At 39.4% G+C, this 16653-nt stretch overlaps 1 protein-coding gene across 1 annotated transcript in view; it reads left to right on the forward strand.

Moving 5' to 3' along the window:
• Positions 1-16653, forward strand: part of AGBL1 (AGBL carboxypeptidase 1) — a gene marked incomplete at both ends in the record, with an annotated part of 348471 nt that overhangs the window by 182184 nt on the left and 149634 nt on the right. The window contains one exon of the mRNA XM_083371322.1: positions 6528-6704. Within this exon, the coding sequence (XP_083227448.1) occupies positions 6528-6704 (177 nt within the window). The remainder of the gene's footprint in view (positions 1-6527; positions 6705-16653) is intronic.

The following is a 16653-nucleotide window of genomic DNA, read 5'->3' on the forward strand; positions in this document are numbered from 1 at the left end:
TGAACTGTTGTAAGTTTATTTTATTTAATTTTATTTTAATTCCATTTATATCCCGCCCTTCTCCGAAGACTCAGGGCGGCTTACAAGCTTAGCAGTAGCCTTCATTCTATGTATATGCCTGCTTATTAGGGCTTTCGCCCCCCCCCCAAGTGGCATTTTTACAAAGTCAGCTCAATTGCCCCCAACAATCTGTGCCCTCATTTTACCTACCTCGGAAGGATGGAAGGCTGAGTCCACCTTGAGCCTGGTGGGACTCGAACCTGCACTAATTGCAGGCAGCTGGTGTTACTTAAGGAGGCATTAGCCCACTGCTCCACCAAGGCTCTATTAAGTTGAGGTCTACCCGTAAATCTCAGGATTTGGACATGCAGCTTGCTCATAGGAGAACTTGGGTACTATTGTTGGTATCTTCTATTGAAGATTCTCAGATAATGGAGCATGGAAGGCTTTCAACATCAGTCTGCTGTTGGTTAGAGGAGAGAAACATTCTGTTCAAGCTTGCAGAGCAGGTTTGACACCTCAATATTCTACTCCTTCCTCCCTTTTCAATAAGCTTACTCCCTTCCTACCCCCATCTTTTCGTTCTCAAAACTCCTGAAATGGGGCAAGTAAAAATTGCTGAAAACCATCAGGATGACATCTCATCAACTTGCAGAATAATGACAATTAAGAGATTTATTTGATGGAAATCCTTTGAGAGATATGTTCTTTCTCCAGCATGATGGGGGGGGGGGGAAATCAGAAAAAAAAATCATCATTTTTCTTGGAGGGGTCAAGATTTGTCCTGAGAAATTCTAGCTGGGCTTTAGTGAGACAAAAAGAAATTCTGTGGTTGGTTGTATTAGGGGAGAGAGAGAGAGAGAGAGAGACCACACCCTGATTTTCCAACATCTTAGCACAATGTTGTAAATGGGTCTTTTATTTTTGAAAATGTACAATTAAAAGACAATTAATGAGAAAATAAACGGGAGAAATTCATTAGCTTTAGATTCAAGAAATAGGGTTAGAACAAATAGAATATTAAATTGGTATTTGCTAATGTTTACAAATGAGTGCTATACATGCCTACCTACCATTTACCTACCAGAATTGTTCTTTAATTAACATAAAAGGTTGATTGGAAAGAGATTCTTTATTTCGTTAAGGAGCTGAAGTCAACTCAGCTATCTACGTATAGTTTCTTATTGTTTAAGATGGATTGGGCAAGACTAAAATAGGATGCATGGCTTTGTACCAAGGAATGAAATGTAGGTTTGTGTGGATTTTGGGAATCGCTATTGAATTGTGTTTGGTTTAACATGTTGTGAAAAGTCCAAAAGGTGCTTTTTCATAAGGCAACTGGACTTTATTTTTCCTTGAAGATGTTTCACTTCTCATCCAAGAAGCTTCTTCAGTTTTGACTGAATGGTGGAGGATGGAAGGATTTATATTCCTTGCAGCTATCTGATTGTTAGAACTCTCTCTGAGAGTTGTTGAATCCACTTGGGGTTTTATCTATGCCCTCAGGGTCACCTGAATAATGCAAATTGGTGTGAAACCTTCTTGGAACTGCTGAAAAGACTGTGTTGTTGCAACCATATAAATACAATATAAGTCCTTCCATCCTCCACCATTCAGTCAGAACTGAAGAAGTTTCTTGGATGAGAAGCAAAATGTCTTCAAGGAAAAACAAAGTCCAGTTGTCTTTTGAATAAGCATCTTTGGGACATCCATGATCTGGATAACTGAAATCTACATAGACATGTTGTGAAAACATAACTTATAGTATAACAGTCCATAACCTAACACAGTGTTAAAGATAGAGATACAAGCATATGAAACATCCTTAGATATCCCATTGTAACTGAATAGTAAGTTACACAGCCAGTGCTAAAACCCAGCACCATATATCAGAACATTCTGCATCTTCTAGAGTTTCCCAGTAAATCTAAAAGTCTTCAAAGAGAGATACCCCAAGAATTTAAAGCAGTCAAGCCACAACCACAATTTGTCACCCACTAATTTTATTTCTTGATGTCTTCTGTTATCCGTATCAGCTCAGCTTCCTCCTGGAGAAAAAAAAAAAAGGATCTTGCTGATTTCTGGAGATTTAGCTGCTGCTAATGGCACCAAAGCAAGGAAACTTTTATTTTGTCTTAAAAGATGAGAAAAAAAATAAATTCACCCATTATTGAACATCTTTTGATTTCTGAAGAGTGGGTTATAACCCTTAATTGATTGATGGCCAAGTGCATAAACAGATCGGTAGCATTACTGTCACATTTTTAGTTGGGAAAACATTGTTTTCCCTTCTCTACACTTTCTCAAAGTAACATTGGATGAGGTCACTAACATCTCAGGAGACCTCATGCCATTTTTGTGCTCTGTGTATACATGGGTCTATGTTCAAAGTCAGTGATGTGGGGGGGGGGGTTCAAAAAGTTGCTGCCATTTCTTTTCAGGACTCCCTAATGATGCCTGTGCTTTGACTAAGCTAGGAACACTTTCCAAAAGTCTTACTTTATTTTTTTTCCAAGCTTCCATTCCCTACAGAAGAGGTATCTTTCTGATTTCTTTGGTCAATGTTTTTGTGAGTTTGCTTTCCTCCTGGAAGTAGAAGATAATGCTTCACTGAAAATATTGTCGCTGCTCATCCTTTCTGATCTGAAAAGGTCCAGGGTAAACATTCTCCCCTGATATCTTCCCTTGAGAGAATGCCTGTAAAATGAAGACTGCCAAAGGAAGAACTGTACAATGAAAAATTGGAAAGGCAGCTTTTTAACCTCCTTATCGCTCAGTAAGTACAAAGGCATCGTGCTCCTCCGCACACGAAAACTTCTTTGTTTTCAAAAAAGCGAATTCTCTGTTTCATAAGACTGAATGGGGGAAAGCACAAGTGAACTAATTTCGGGTGATGCCGAAGATAACATTGCAGACTTAGCTGGAGGATACATTTCCGTTCTTATTGCTTTCCCAATAAACATCTCTTAGAGGGCAATCCGGAAAAAAGGATAAATAAGCCCATCGGTGTGACATTGACTTGCCCCCGTGGAATTCCCTCCCAAAGATTTGCTAATTTGGTTTATTTGTCTGACAATTTTCTATCTGCTTGTGCTGAGGCCAATTTCCCTAATATAATTTGGACCTTTGACAGTAACAAACTCATGTTTGTCTGAGGCAACATGAAGGAGGTGGATATCAAGCATTGCTTTTTGGTCTACCCATGATTTTCCAAATCAGAAGCTGCCATATTTTTTTCTTCTTCTCCACACTGATCAAAAAAGTTGGCAGAAAATTCTATGAAACCTTCTGGCTTTCTTTGTTCTGTTCCAGCCTACTACCGGCCCTGCAGAAAAGGCAGGGACAACCCCTTTACAAAAGGCAAAAGGCTGGAAGTAAGCCCGCCAAATTTATTTACACAAAACAGATCCAAAACAGAGCAAACTGAGCAAAACAAAACATGAACCACTAAAACAGGAGCTATTCAAACAGTTGCCTTCAGCAAACCAGCCCTCCCACACATTCCCCTTTTAAACAGTTCAAGGCGTGGCTTCTCTCTGCCTCCTTCCGAGGTGCCCCATTGCCTTCCTCTGTTTACTCCTGATTGACTGCCTCCTGCATTGGGAGTCCTTGAACAGGGCCAGCTGTGGGTCATCTTCATCCACGCTGTCAGGGTCACACAGCTGGGTCTGCGTAGTAACCAGATGAGAGGGGCCTGGCTGAGAGCTCTGCAAAGCCTCAGAACTGTCCTCTGCAGGCTCTCCAAACCCCTCCTCCTCCTCCTCCTCCTCCTCTGAATCGTCCGACCCAGCTGCCGAACCCACAGGCTGACCCTGAATCACAACATTCTTATGAAAGCTGACATGAAACGGAGTTTATCAGTGAACAGCTATATCTTCAATTACAGGAATCAGTAGTATTTTTTTTTTACTTAGGTAAAATAAAAGGTATATATTCTCCAAATGGATTTATCTAACTGGTTGCCAGCCATTTTGTCACAGGCATCTCCCATCTTTACCACATTAAAAGCATTATTAGCAACCAGATGAACTAGAGCTTGAAAAAAATAAAAGTGGGTTAAAAAGAAAAAAAAAACATACTTTGATAAATTGATAAATTGTACTTGAAAGCTCTAAGAGTACAGGTAGTCCTCGACTTACAACTGTTCATTTAGTGACTGTTCAAAATTACAATGGCACTGAAAAAAGTGAATTATGACATTTTTTCACATTTACAACCATTGCAGCATCCCCATAGTCACATGAACAAAATTCGGACGCCTGGCAACTGGCTCATATTTATGATCTCTTACAACCTGACTGCACAGGTTTTATATTTGATCTCCAAGTTCTAGGTTTAGCCTTGTATCACAGATTAGCTTTTGCCTACCTATTGTATTGTAGACAGCTTCATGTTTTCCCTTTGAGCTTTTTCTATCAGTGCTTATCTTTTTATACGATGGATAAAAAGTTGATACTCTGCAGCCTGATATAATATCATCCAAATGTGGCATGGCATTCCATCAATCTATTATGCATAATGTGTTGCCTTTTATTTGTTTTTAATTTGCTGCCCATCCAGATTTTGATGGTGTTGATGAGTGCTATTTCATATTGTTTGTGTTATTAAAAAGACAAATTTGGTATCTGCCTGACATCTTTCTAATTAAACAAAAACAAAACATTCCCAGCTTTTCATTCTGATATTCAAGAGATCTTGGTCTCCTAGCTTTCACTTCCATTTTCTTATTTTATGCACGTCATTCAATGCACACAAGTGAATTCTTATAATTATCTGAATTGCTATATTATTTTTTTTTATTAAATTTATTATTTAAAAACATTGGACACAGTACCAGCGAGCTGACAAACCTTTTTGTCTACAATGTTTAAATATATATATATATACATGTATATATGTACATCAAAAATACACTTAAATACACTTAGATTACAAATCGGTGAAATACCACAATATTTAAAACAGTGAGCTAGTCTGTAAAACCTAATAGAGACCTTTCTTTTTATCCATCCAAAGATACAATTTGTTCCAAATTCTATAATAGTCTGATTGATCTTTATTCTTTAATTCCAAAGTTAATTTGTCCATTTCAGCGCAATCCCAAATTTTCCTAATAACCTCTTTTTGTCCTGGGATCTCATTCTTTTTCCATTTTTGCGCAAATGATATTCTAGCTGCTGTGATAATATGGATCGTTAAGTATAGCACATCTTTAGGATATTTCTCTTTCGTGATTCCCAACAAGAAAAGTTCTGGACTAAACTCCAGATCTTGTTTCAATATTTCTTTCAGCCAAATCCAAATCATTCTCCAAAATTTTTGTGTTTTACTGCAAGACCACCACGTGTGGAAGTATGTGCCTATCTCTTCAGAACACTTCCAACATTTGGGAGATGCTGTTGTGTACATTTTTGCTAAGCGGGCTGGGGGAAGATGCCATCGGTAAAACATTTTAAATAAATTTTCTTTATACGATGAGGCCAGTGTTGAATTGCTATATTATTGATAGCACATTTTTGCCTTGGAATTCTCTTTTACTGGTCTCATCTATCATGACAGTCTATAGATGTACCAAGGTATTATCTCTTTCTCTCTCTAATTCTGTAATCTCAAATGTTCGATATTCAATTGAGTAGAAAGGTGGGAATATAAATAAACCAAATAAATAAATTCTTATTAGTCCATCAAGGACTAGGGCTACAGGACAAAGCTTCACCTAAGGCTAATCCATGGCTCTGCCTCAGTGGTGGAACTCAAATATGTGAACAATCGGTCTTCTGTGTGGATGCCACTTCCGGAAGTCCATTCTGGGCCTGGGCAACAAAAAAATTAGCTACCAGTTCTGACAAAGTGGTGCGAATTGGCTGAATCCCACCACTACTCTATCTTGAAATAAGGTGTGAATTTGCACTCTTGCAATTCACTGCTTACTTTCATCAGCAGGTGTGTGTCACTTAGGATGGCTTAAAAATGAACACATTCCCCTAGAACTCAGTTTAACTCTATCCCTCCCCTCCCCACAATTTCTCAGTCTACCCTACAAATCTGAGATCTCTTTGTGTTTCCTCATACAAGTGCTAGGAAAGTCACCACCCAGAGTCTCTCTCTGAGGAAGATGGGTGGTTCAAAATTTGAAAGGGGAAAAAAAAAGTCCTCTCCAAGTCCAGCAAAGTTGGCTAGCTATTCCTAGTTCCATTTAAAAATCAACCCAAGATTTTTTTTTAAAGGGGAAAAATAAGAAGCCGCTGTCAAAATAAAGAATAAAATAAAATCTAATAGCAATAGCACTTAGACTTATATACCGCTTCATACTGCTTTACAGCTCTCTCTAAGCAGTTTGCAACGTCAAGATATTGCCCCCAACGAGCTCTGCCTTCATTTTACCAACCACGGAAGGCTGGAAGGCTGAGTCAACCTTGAGCTGGTCAGGATCGATCTCCTGGCTGTGGGCAGCGTTTTCCTGCCATGCTGCATTCTAAGCACTGTGCCACGTTTATGTAACGGTGCAATTATTTGATATGTTGCAGACTCTGCCAAAGATCTTGGATAAAGTGGCTCCTGCATTTCTGATGAGTAGCTGCAGCTTCTTGCTGGAGAAGTCGCGTGACTCCACAGCCCGAGTGGTGGTTTGGAGGGAAATGGGAGTGCTAAGGAGCTACACCATGGAAAGCACCTATTCTGGATGCAGCCATGGACTCTATAAGGTAGTGTACGCTTGATTTTAATAGCATGGGGTTGCGGGATCTTTCTGAAGACAAAGCAGCAAGAGTTTAGTTCAGCAGCAAGGAGAGCTCCAATATTTGGCTGAAAGACCTGCTTCTTTAATTTCTCCAATATATAGCATTATTCCAAAGTACCGCAGCTCACTTTCTCATTTCCATGACTTCAGGTTGCTTACGCAAATGAGTTTATTTATGCACTTGCTAATATATTGGCGAGTCATCTTTCGGCTAAGAAGCTCACAAAACAACCTGCACAAATTATTTTCAGTGTTAGCTAACTCAAAAAGCGAACAACAGGGAAAAGAAAAAAAAAAAAAACCTGGGAGGCCAATGTGTCATATTCAATTAGCAACGACTGGAAAAGAATATGTGCTCTTTTAAGGGCTGGGCATAAAGGAGCCTGGAGCTGCTTGTAAAGATGGCAATACGTTCATTGCATTGTACATCACCACCTCAGGAGCAGACCAAAGCATGGCAGAAGACTGTCCCATTAATACAGTATTTCTCAACTTCAGCAGCTTTAAGATACGTGGAGTTCAACTCCCAGTATTCCCCTACTATCTTAAGGTTGCTGAAGTTGAGAAAAGCTGTATTAATTATATGCTTTCATTACATTTAACGAAAAACAAATTTTCAGCCTTAGGACAAACATTAGTTCTTACAGATGTATCCTGTTTGTTCCTCCAATTAAATTACCTGTGCTTCAGCTAGAAATCAGTAATCACTACTCAAATCTGAACAGTAGGTTTTTCAGGATACAGTTCCTCTCTCTTGGGTTAGAAAGTCTCCCGTCCATTTTCTTGGTGAATTTCTCTTACCCTCGATTCCTCTTCCCAAAAGGAGTGACAGAAGTTTTCCATTTATCCATCTGAGGTGATTCCTTTTTTCCACAACCCCAGAAACAAATTTTAAATTAAATTCATGATTGACGATTACTCTCTATGCATTCAATAGTTTGCCATGTCTAGCATGTTAAAATTTAATTTTGACAATCTCCATCTTTAGAGGCCTTCGACAGAGCCATTGTATGAGGGGTCCTTGGCGCTCTCTGAGCTTGCGTGTTTTCTTGCAGGCATTTCGTTACCCAAACTAGGTAACATCATCATTGCTAGTAAGGAATGCTGTTTGTGGGGGTGATCTTGTTTAGGCTGTTTGTTGTTGGCTTGTTTGGCAGTTCCTTGATTGGGGTATTGTTTACTTGATTGTTGGTCTGATGTTAACCTTGGAGTAAATCTATGCTGATCTGGGTGCTGATTGCTGGTGGAGAGCTATTGTATGCCCATGTATGCCTAGTTGTATAATTGTGTCTTAGAGTGAGCAAGAGAAGGAAAGGCAACTTGTATAGTTGAAAACTGTGACAGTGCTGCATGATTCTAAGGTATGAAAAAAGAAAGTAAAACAAATGTTCTTGGCTCACTCTCTTACTTTCTTTAATCAATTCAGCCCTCTCCCTCCATACTAGTTGCTGAGGGGTTGTTTGGGTCACATTGGAAATCTTTAATTCCCCCCACACACACACACACCCGTCTCCAAAAAGATTGGACAGCAATGTGTTTGAACAAGGATGAGTCTTCCATTCTTGTCCTACTTTTTCAGAATTTCTACTTCTAAAATCTAAGCACAGATGAAGTCTGGATAGGGCGTCATTTCTGAACTCCTTGAAGAAAGAAATGCTGAGATCCATCCATCCATCCATCCTTCCTTCCTTCCTTCCTTCCTTCCTTCCTTCCTTCCTTCCTTCCTTCCTTCCTTCCTTCCTCCCTCCCTCCCTCCCTCCCTCCCTCCCTGGCAGATGCAAGCAAATGGACAAATAATTATTTAGCAATTAAGTTTACAGTTACAATTAGGGACCTTCCTCCCATCTCCACAGAGTTGTCACTCCATGCGTCAGTGAAGCAGTGCAAAAAAGGAAGTGTAACAGCTGTTCTAAGTGTGCCGAGGATTCCAGGACAACTCTTTGGAATGGGAAACAGAGGAGTAATATGGCGAGAACATTCGGGAGGCAAATAGATTTGTCCTCTTTGGCTGGAACAGTGCAAGGAACAAGGAAGCAGACCCCTGGGGTATAGGAACAGACACTGCAAAAGAGTTTCTCATTTATTACAAATAACATTGGACATTGTGGAAGGAAAGGTAGAACTGAGCAGTCTGTTTTATGCCAGTCTCTCTTTTCCCTCTTATTTAGATGGCTTCAGTAAAAACAGTCTATGAATAACTGTGACCTTTTTGCCCAGGGTCGCGCCTAAACCAGAGATGTTTTAGTGCTTTAGGCAGGATATTTAATGGGAGCTCCACATGTAAGTTAGCAAGGAATAGACAAAGCTGAGATCACATTTTGTGCTAGCTGAAAAACTGGCTTGCCATCTTGTACGAACATAATAGTTGTGGGTTGTGAACAAGCCATTTTTTTTATGAATTCATGATGCTATCCGAAAAGGCTACTAACTGAGAAATGCAGGCTGGAGCTCCATTCTCAGCTGCAGAATGAAGCTGCTCCTTCGGCCTCAGAAGAAGTGGGCCAGCTGAGCAAGTGTCGATCCACAGGAGGCCTGGCTGCAACGGTAAACTCCTTCCCCCCACCCCCACCTTAGCTTGATTTTTAGGCATGCGCCTCGCCCCAAAACTAGTGCTTATTTTGGGGGGAGGGCTTACATTTGGCCCACCCCCAAATATCAAGCTAGGGCTTATTTTCAGGGAAAGCCTTACTTTTGGGGAAACACGGTATGACTGATGGGAGTTGGCCCAGATCAACATTTTCACCCTCTTTCTTCAGAAACAAAATATAAACCTCTCAGATGTTCAAAGATAATTCTACCCACTGGATTTTGGCAGATTTAAGCCACCCAGCTTAAAATTTTGCTGAAGAGCTTCGTAACACCAGTAATCAGAAAGACATTGTGAGATCAGATCTCATGACTATTCCAGGATAAAACTTAGAACATTATTTTTAGATGCCCCTTCCCAGTTTTAACATTTTATAGAAAAATTCATTTAAAGACTAGTCCAATGGGATTATAAGAAGGTGCATATACTAAATGGGATTATAAGAAGATGTGTGTGCTAAATCAGACTACTGACCCATGTAGATGAGTATTATCAATACTGGTTGACTAACAACTCTTTAAGAGGGCCGTGCATGATTATTTTCAAGTCCTTAGAAATTTCATAGGTGCTTTACTACTAAGCTATGGTCTCTATAAATCCAGTGCTTTCATTCCAGCTAACTAGAAAAATAGGTTTGAACTGATAGTATCAGATTATAATGTCATGCTTGCTTCGGCAGCACATATACTAAAATTGGTACGATTCAGAGAAGATTATAATGTAAGCACAGCGTCTCTCAGCTTTAGCTTCTTTGCTGGGTTGGAAACATAAAGAGAAGTCTTCTGGCAGTTAGCTTCTAGTCTGGTGAGTCATCTTTACTTCCTGAGTGAATATATTTTACAAGTTTAAGATAAAGATAAAATGGGCTGAATGAGAATCTTCTATAACATTTCAAGCTCCTTAAACATGTGTGGGATTAAAAAGGAATAATTTGACTTAATACATGGCAAACACTTGACCTTACACATGGGTCATAATAATTACAGTGATTACTATAATTATTGCAATTACATGGTTGAATTATTGGAAACCTGCAAGGTCAATGCATAGGCCTGTTACTCATTTGATTTTAATAAATCTTCAGTAAACTTTGTAGCATAGGTTGAAATCAGCCACTATTCTTTAGCTAGTTCACATTCCACATTGTATTATAATATTATTCCCGAGTGCCGCGTAACAGAGTGAGCGCCTGTTACTCGTCCCAGCTTCTGCCAACCTAGCAGTTCGAAAGCACGTAAAAAATGCAAGTAGAAAAATAGGGACCACTACGGTGGGAAGGTAACAGCGTTCCGTGCGCCTTTGGCGTCTAGTCATGCCGGCCACATGATCACAGAGACGTCCTCGGACAAGTGCTGGCTCTTCGGCTTTGAAACGGAGATGAGCACCGGCCCCTAGAGTCGGAAACGACTAGCATGCATGTGCGGGGGAACCTTTACCTTTACCTTTTTATGTTGTGTGAACGTAGCCTTTGTGCATAGCAAACCAGAATGTAATGCCTAGCTTGTATAGCCAGTTTTGGTTTATTCAATAAACTATCGTGGAACAAGCCATATCCCTTATATAATGTCTCAGGGGTTGACACAAGGAAGAGGGGATCAACCTTCAAAGTACCTGAAGGCAGGAAAAGAAGCAACGGATGGAAACTAACCAAAGAGAGAAGCAATCTAGAACTAAGGAGAAGCCATAGCAGGATTAGGTGAGAGGGAGTGCTCAGTATGGAGTAAATTGTAAATAAGATACATTGTAGTGGTACATATGAAGTGTGATCATGGAAAAGGAAGAAAAACATTTTTTAAAAATTATATCTTTATGTTGTACGGTCTGTAAAGAAGCAAATGAGCTGTACAATCATATAAAAATTTCCTCCCCAAGCATATTGCAAATGATTTTTTTGCAAGTTAGGAAGCTGAGTCCCAGCTGGATTGGGAGATAATAATGATAGGGTCATCTTTTCATATAAAAATTCATAAAAAAATATCCTCATTCCTTTTTCTTTAGCATTATCATTTAGCCAAAAAATGGAGGCTGCTTAAAATATGCCCAAGGGTCTACTTCCCTCTGTTCTGCTTTAGGAACATAAATATTTTCTGATTCAGGCAGCCTCAAACAGCCTCAGTCACCCCACTCCAAAACACTGGACTAAGTCACTGATTTGATTGTCTCAACCCAAAAGGAAATATCACTTCTTAAACCTATTTAAAGTGAACTTAAAGCTATTATTTTCCAATAGGTGACATTTTAATGCCTTGCAACCTCCTCAAAAAATATCCATCAAAGGATGGAAATGTTTGTAGAAGTGTGGCTGTAGTATAAACTATAGCAAGTAACTGGACAAAAGCCCAACTTTCTTCTATTTATTTCTTCATTAAATTTTTATGCCCCCACCTCCCCTACAGAGTGACTCCTTTGCCTCTTCAGTTGTCTTTCTCCAAATGTTTATCCCCCCCCCTTCGTCCCTGCTTTGTATCCCATCATCTCTAACCTCCATCCTTACCTCTATGCGACATGGATTATTGGTCAATTCTTTTCTTGCAGGCAGTGGTTATGCTGGCAATTGTTGACCTCTCTAATGGTCCACAGTTAATGGTATATACGTCAAGCGCCTGGGAAATCAGGAGATTCAGGCAGTTGAAATGAGTATAAAGATTTATTGCAAGTTTAAGTTCTCTACAAGAATCTGGCCAAGTGACCGTTAAAGGAAATGCATGGGAGTTAAGAATAGAAAGGAATTCAAGGTGGGCTGGACTTAGATCACTTGCTGGCCAAAGGGACTTGTGGCTTATGGCTTATGTGTGGATATCTAATCCTGCAAATTGGTAGTAGATGAAGCTGAGGCTTTGAGCACTTAGCTGTTGATGTCATAGCCTTCAGCTTGTAAAAACAACAACAGCAACCAAAGCATTCTCCACGTAAAAAGGATAATTGTTTGATGGCTCTAGTAGAGGCGTGACATGATAGCAGTGTTCCAATATCTCAGGGGCTGCCACAAAGAAGAGCGAGTCAAGCTCTTCTCCAAAGCACCTGAAGGCAGGACAAGAAGCAACGGATGGAAACTAACCAAAGAGAGAAGCAACCAAGAACTAAGGAGAAATTTCCTGACAGTTAGAACAACTAACCAGTGGAACAACCTGCCTCCAGAAGCTGTGAATGTTCCAACACTGGAAGTTTTTAAGAAGAGACTGGATGGCCATTTGTCTGAAATGATATAGGGTTTCCTCCCTGAGCAGGGGGTTGGACTAAATTTTTAAAAAGCATCAAACCTCAAGCCATCTATTAATAGATAATAAAATGGCATTGTTATGCAACATTTGCTTGTTAGTTTCAAACAATTAGAATGAGACGGAGAATGAAAGACTAGATTCCTTTTATAGAGGTTGAGGGTCATATAAATCACTGGAGGCTGAAAAAGAGCAAGAAAAATTCAAAAACAGAAATAAAGTTGCAAGAAAAAAGTACCATAGGCACTACTTAGAAGCCATGTATGATCACATGCCTGAGCAGGGGGTTGGACTAGATGACCTCCAAGGTCCCTCCTATTATTATTATTATTATTATTATTATTATTATTATTATTATTATTATTATTATTGTTGTTGTTGTTGTTGTTGTTGTTGTTGTTGTTGTTGTTATTATTATTATTATTATTATTATTATTATTATTATTATTATTATTATTATTATTATTATTATTATTATTATTATGCTACACCTCTCTTAAATGATGTGTCCTTCTCTCCCTACTCAATTTTCTCTCACAAGAATTTCAACAACCAACCTGCCCTCCACACACACGCAAATATATAAAGATGCAAAATATATAAAAACAAACAGAAAACATTTTGGAGGGATTTTGAACTTGTCCATCAGCCTTCATATCTTAATCTAAATCTGAATATCTAAAAAGTCACCCTAAGAGGGATTCAGGGCTAGGCAACTTTTGGGGAGCCATCAATTTCAGCCACTTCTTTCTGAGTATCCAGACTAGTTCCTCCCTTCAACGTTTTTGTCTGTGAGTTTCCCCTCTAAGAATGGGCCATTTAAGCATAACAAGAGCAATAGTACTTACATACCACTCCATAGTGCTTTACAGCACTCACTGAGCAGTTTACAAATGTCAGAATATTGCTCTCAGCCATCTGGGCCCTCATTTTACCGACATCAGAAGGATGGAAGGCTGAGTCAACCTCGAGCCGGTCAGGATCGAACTCCTGGCAGTGGGCAGAGTTAACTTGCAATGCTGTATTTAACCACTGCACCAGCTCCTGTGTTTACTGGTTTGCTTTTGGACTTTCCCTTTCTTGGTTCTCTTTCTGTCTTTTGTGTTTCAGCGAATCTCAAGCTTTTCCGGAGCTTGCTGAAAGTTCCTCTTTTTCTGTTGATGATGTGATTTGCTTGTTTAAGGGCTTGGAGTTCATGGTTAATAGGTACGGTGAGCAGCTTCTGACTGACTTCCACATAGAGGGAGGAGCAATATATTAAGCAAAGAATACAGGTAGTCCTCAACTTACCAAAGTTCATTTAGTGAAGAAAGCAACTTATGAACATTTTTCAGAGTTACAATCTTTGCAGCATCCCCATGATGACATGATCAAAATTCAGAAGCTTGGCAACTGGTTCATATTTATGACTGTTGCTGTGTCCCAAGGTCAAGTGATCACTTTTTGGGACCTTCTGACAAGCAAAGTCAATGGGGAAGCCAGATTCCCTTAACAACCAAGTTACTGACTTATCAATTGCAGCGATTCACTTAACAACTGAAGCAAGACAAGTTGTAAAATGGGGCAAAACTCACTTAACAAATGTCTCACTTAACAACAGAAAGTTTAGGCTCAGTTGTGTTCATACGTCAAGGACTACCTGTATTGCCTTTTAAGTGTTGGCAATCCATTGTAGAAAAAGTATGCTTTATTAGATAGTTGCTTGGCCTAATCTAATCTGGTTGTTCCCAAACTTTACATTTGGGATGCCCCATTTCTCGGTTGTTGAGTGACTTCATGAGATGAAGATGGTATAGATATTTTGCCCCCTCCCCACTTGGATTGTCAAAATGCCAAGCAAATGCTTAAAATCCATTTCACTCCTCTAAATTACAGAGAAATCAACCAGCCAGAAACTATTGCTGTATTAGCTGAAATAAATCACTACAAGGGCAAGACTGACTGGGAATACTTCTGTCTATTTATTGATGAGGAGCTTGATCCAGGAAAAAAAAAATCAAAGTTCTCAAGAGACAGTATGGGGAACTTTGCACACTTCTTGCAGGCGATGAGGATGGTGATGAATTGTAAGTACTTGTCTTAGCAAAAAGGCCATCACTCTTTCATGGGAAAAAAGAAGGAGAAAGGGAAGGAGATTTGCAAAACTCTTTTAAAGAGAAGACAATGCCAGTACCAATGGTCCTCACAAATGAAGAAGCTGAACCTGATTTTTTTTTTAACTGCACCTTTTTATTTTATTTTTTGATTTTTAAATTTTTCTTGTTTATTGAAGACAATAATTCAGTAGATGGGGATGTGCAGGAAAGTCCATGTTCTGGGGTTATTTCTTGACTTAATAATTGATTAGCATTCCTGGCTTGGATGAAAAGTGTCCATTGGATTGTTTCAATTCTTGAAACATCTTTTGTTTGGGGCTTGACCCAAAAATTTTAGAAAAAGTTCTGATAAAGATTGAACTGCTTTGTAAATACGTACATAAGAATGTGTGGCATGGGATCGATCAGAGGAAGCACAATAATTTAACAGAATAATAGTTGGAAGAGACCTCGGAGTTCTTCTAGTTCAATCTCCTGCTCAAGCAGGAGGCCCTATATATACCATTTTAGACAAGTGGTTGTCCAATCTCTTCTTAAAAACCTCCAGTGATGGAGGACCCACAACTTCTGGATTTCATTTTGTGGTTTTTGAGTCTTCCAAGCCATCCAACCCACCAAGTGAGCAGGGCCTTTTATCTTATGCATCTCTCTCCAGTGCAACTAAAACCTATCTTTGAACACCTTGTATTAGAGGGCACTCACCACTGGCCATGGTTTGGGCTTGGCTTTATTAATGACCCAGTTGACCCAGATGACTCACAAGAGCCTTGGTGGAGCAGTGGGCTAATGCCTCCTTAAGTAACACCAGCTGCCTGCAATTAATGCAGGTTTGAGTCCCACCAGGCTCAAGGTTGACTCAGCATTCCATCCTTCCAAGGTAGGTAAAATGAGGACCCAGATTATTGGGGGCAATTAAGCTGACTTTGTAATAATGCTGCTTGGGGTGTGTGTGAAAGCCCTAATAAGCAGGCATATACATAGAATGAAGGCTACTGCTAAGTTTGTAAGCCACCCTGAGTCTTCGGAGAAGGGCGGGATATAAATGGAATTAAAATAATAAAAAAATGCATACAACATTGGCATGCAAACTTTCTGGTGGGACTGAGTTGGTGATTGAGCATTGCTCTGGCCCAGAGCATGCTATCTTGAGAATAGTGTATTTCTTCTCCTCCCTCCCATTGACAGTCTCTGGTCTAGTAGAGAATAGGTTATTGTTTTAAGGTTGAACCCATGAGTGAATTATTGAAAGTCATATGGTGTTTTCTTGGGAGAAGGCAGACAGTGCTTTTCCTAACTTGTCCTACAAAGAAATAGCTTCTTTCTTCTTTTTTACCTTAATCAGCAGAAGTGAGCACTAAGCAAATTGACATATGCATACTGGGAAGAGTGAGTGCTAAAGAGTAAATAGACATAGGACTGAAATTTAATCATAGCAATGTTCTTGTTTGACAGGGGAAATAGTGCATCATTATTTCTGCATTATTCCAAGGATGTGCTATTAACCATCAAAACAAACAAACAAAAACAGTGTGACAGGTAAGCGTTAGAGAAGGCACCTTTAGGATGTCTTTCTAAGAGAGCTTACCCAGTATCTGCATTATGTTACTTTGTTCGTGAGAGAGAGCTTAAAAAGTATTGGTACTGATAGCTGCTGTGAAGAATACAAAACCGACTTCTTTAAAAAAATCTTTCTTTTCTATTTTTTTATTCCCCCCCTTTTTTTGCACCCTTTGGTGGTTTCGTTTCCTTCCTTCCTTCCTTCCTTCCTTCCTTCCTTCCTTCCTTCCTTCCTTCCTTCCTTCCTTCCTTCCTTCTTGTTTGGAGGTGGTCTTATTCCTAGGGATATTTTTAAGTATTCAGACTTTGTTTTCATTTCTCTGTGATCTGTTTACTGCATTTTTCGGTATGCTTATTGTTTCTACCGATTGTCTGATACCAATTTTACTACGTTCCGTTGGGGTTTATTTTTAATAGATTGTTTCAATTTATATTAAATAAATAAATAATTTCCCA

Source organism: Vipera ursinii, assembly GCF_947247035.1.
Source record: "Vipera ursinii genome assembly, chromosome: 11".
NCBI lineage: Eukaryota > Metazoa > Chordata > Lepidosauria > Squamata > Viperidae > Vipera > Vipera ursinii.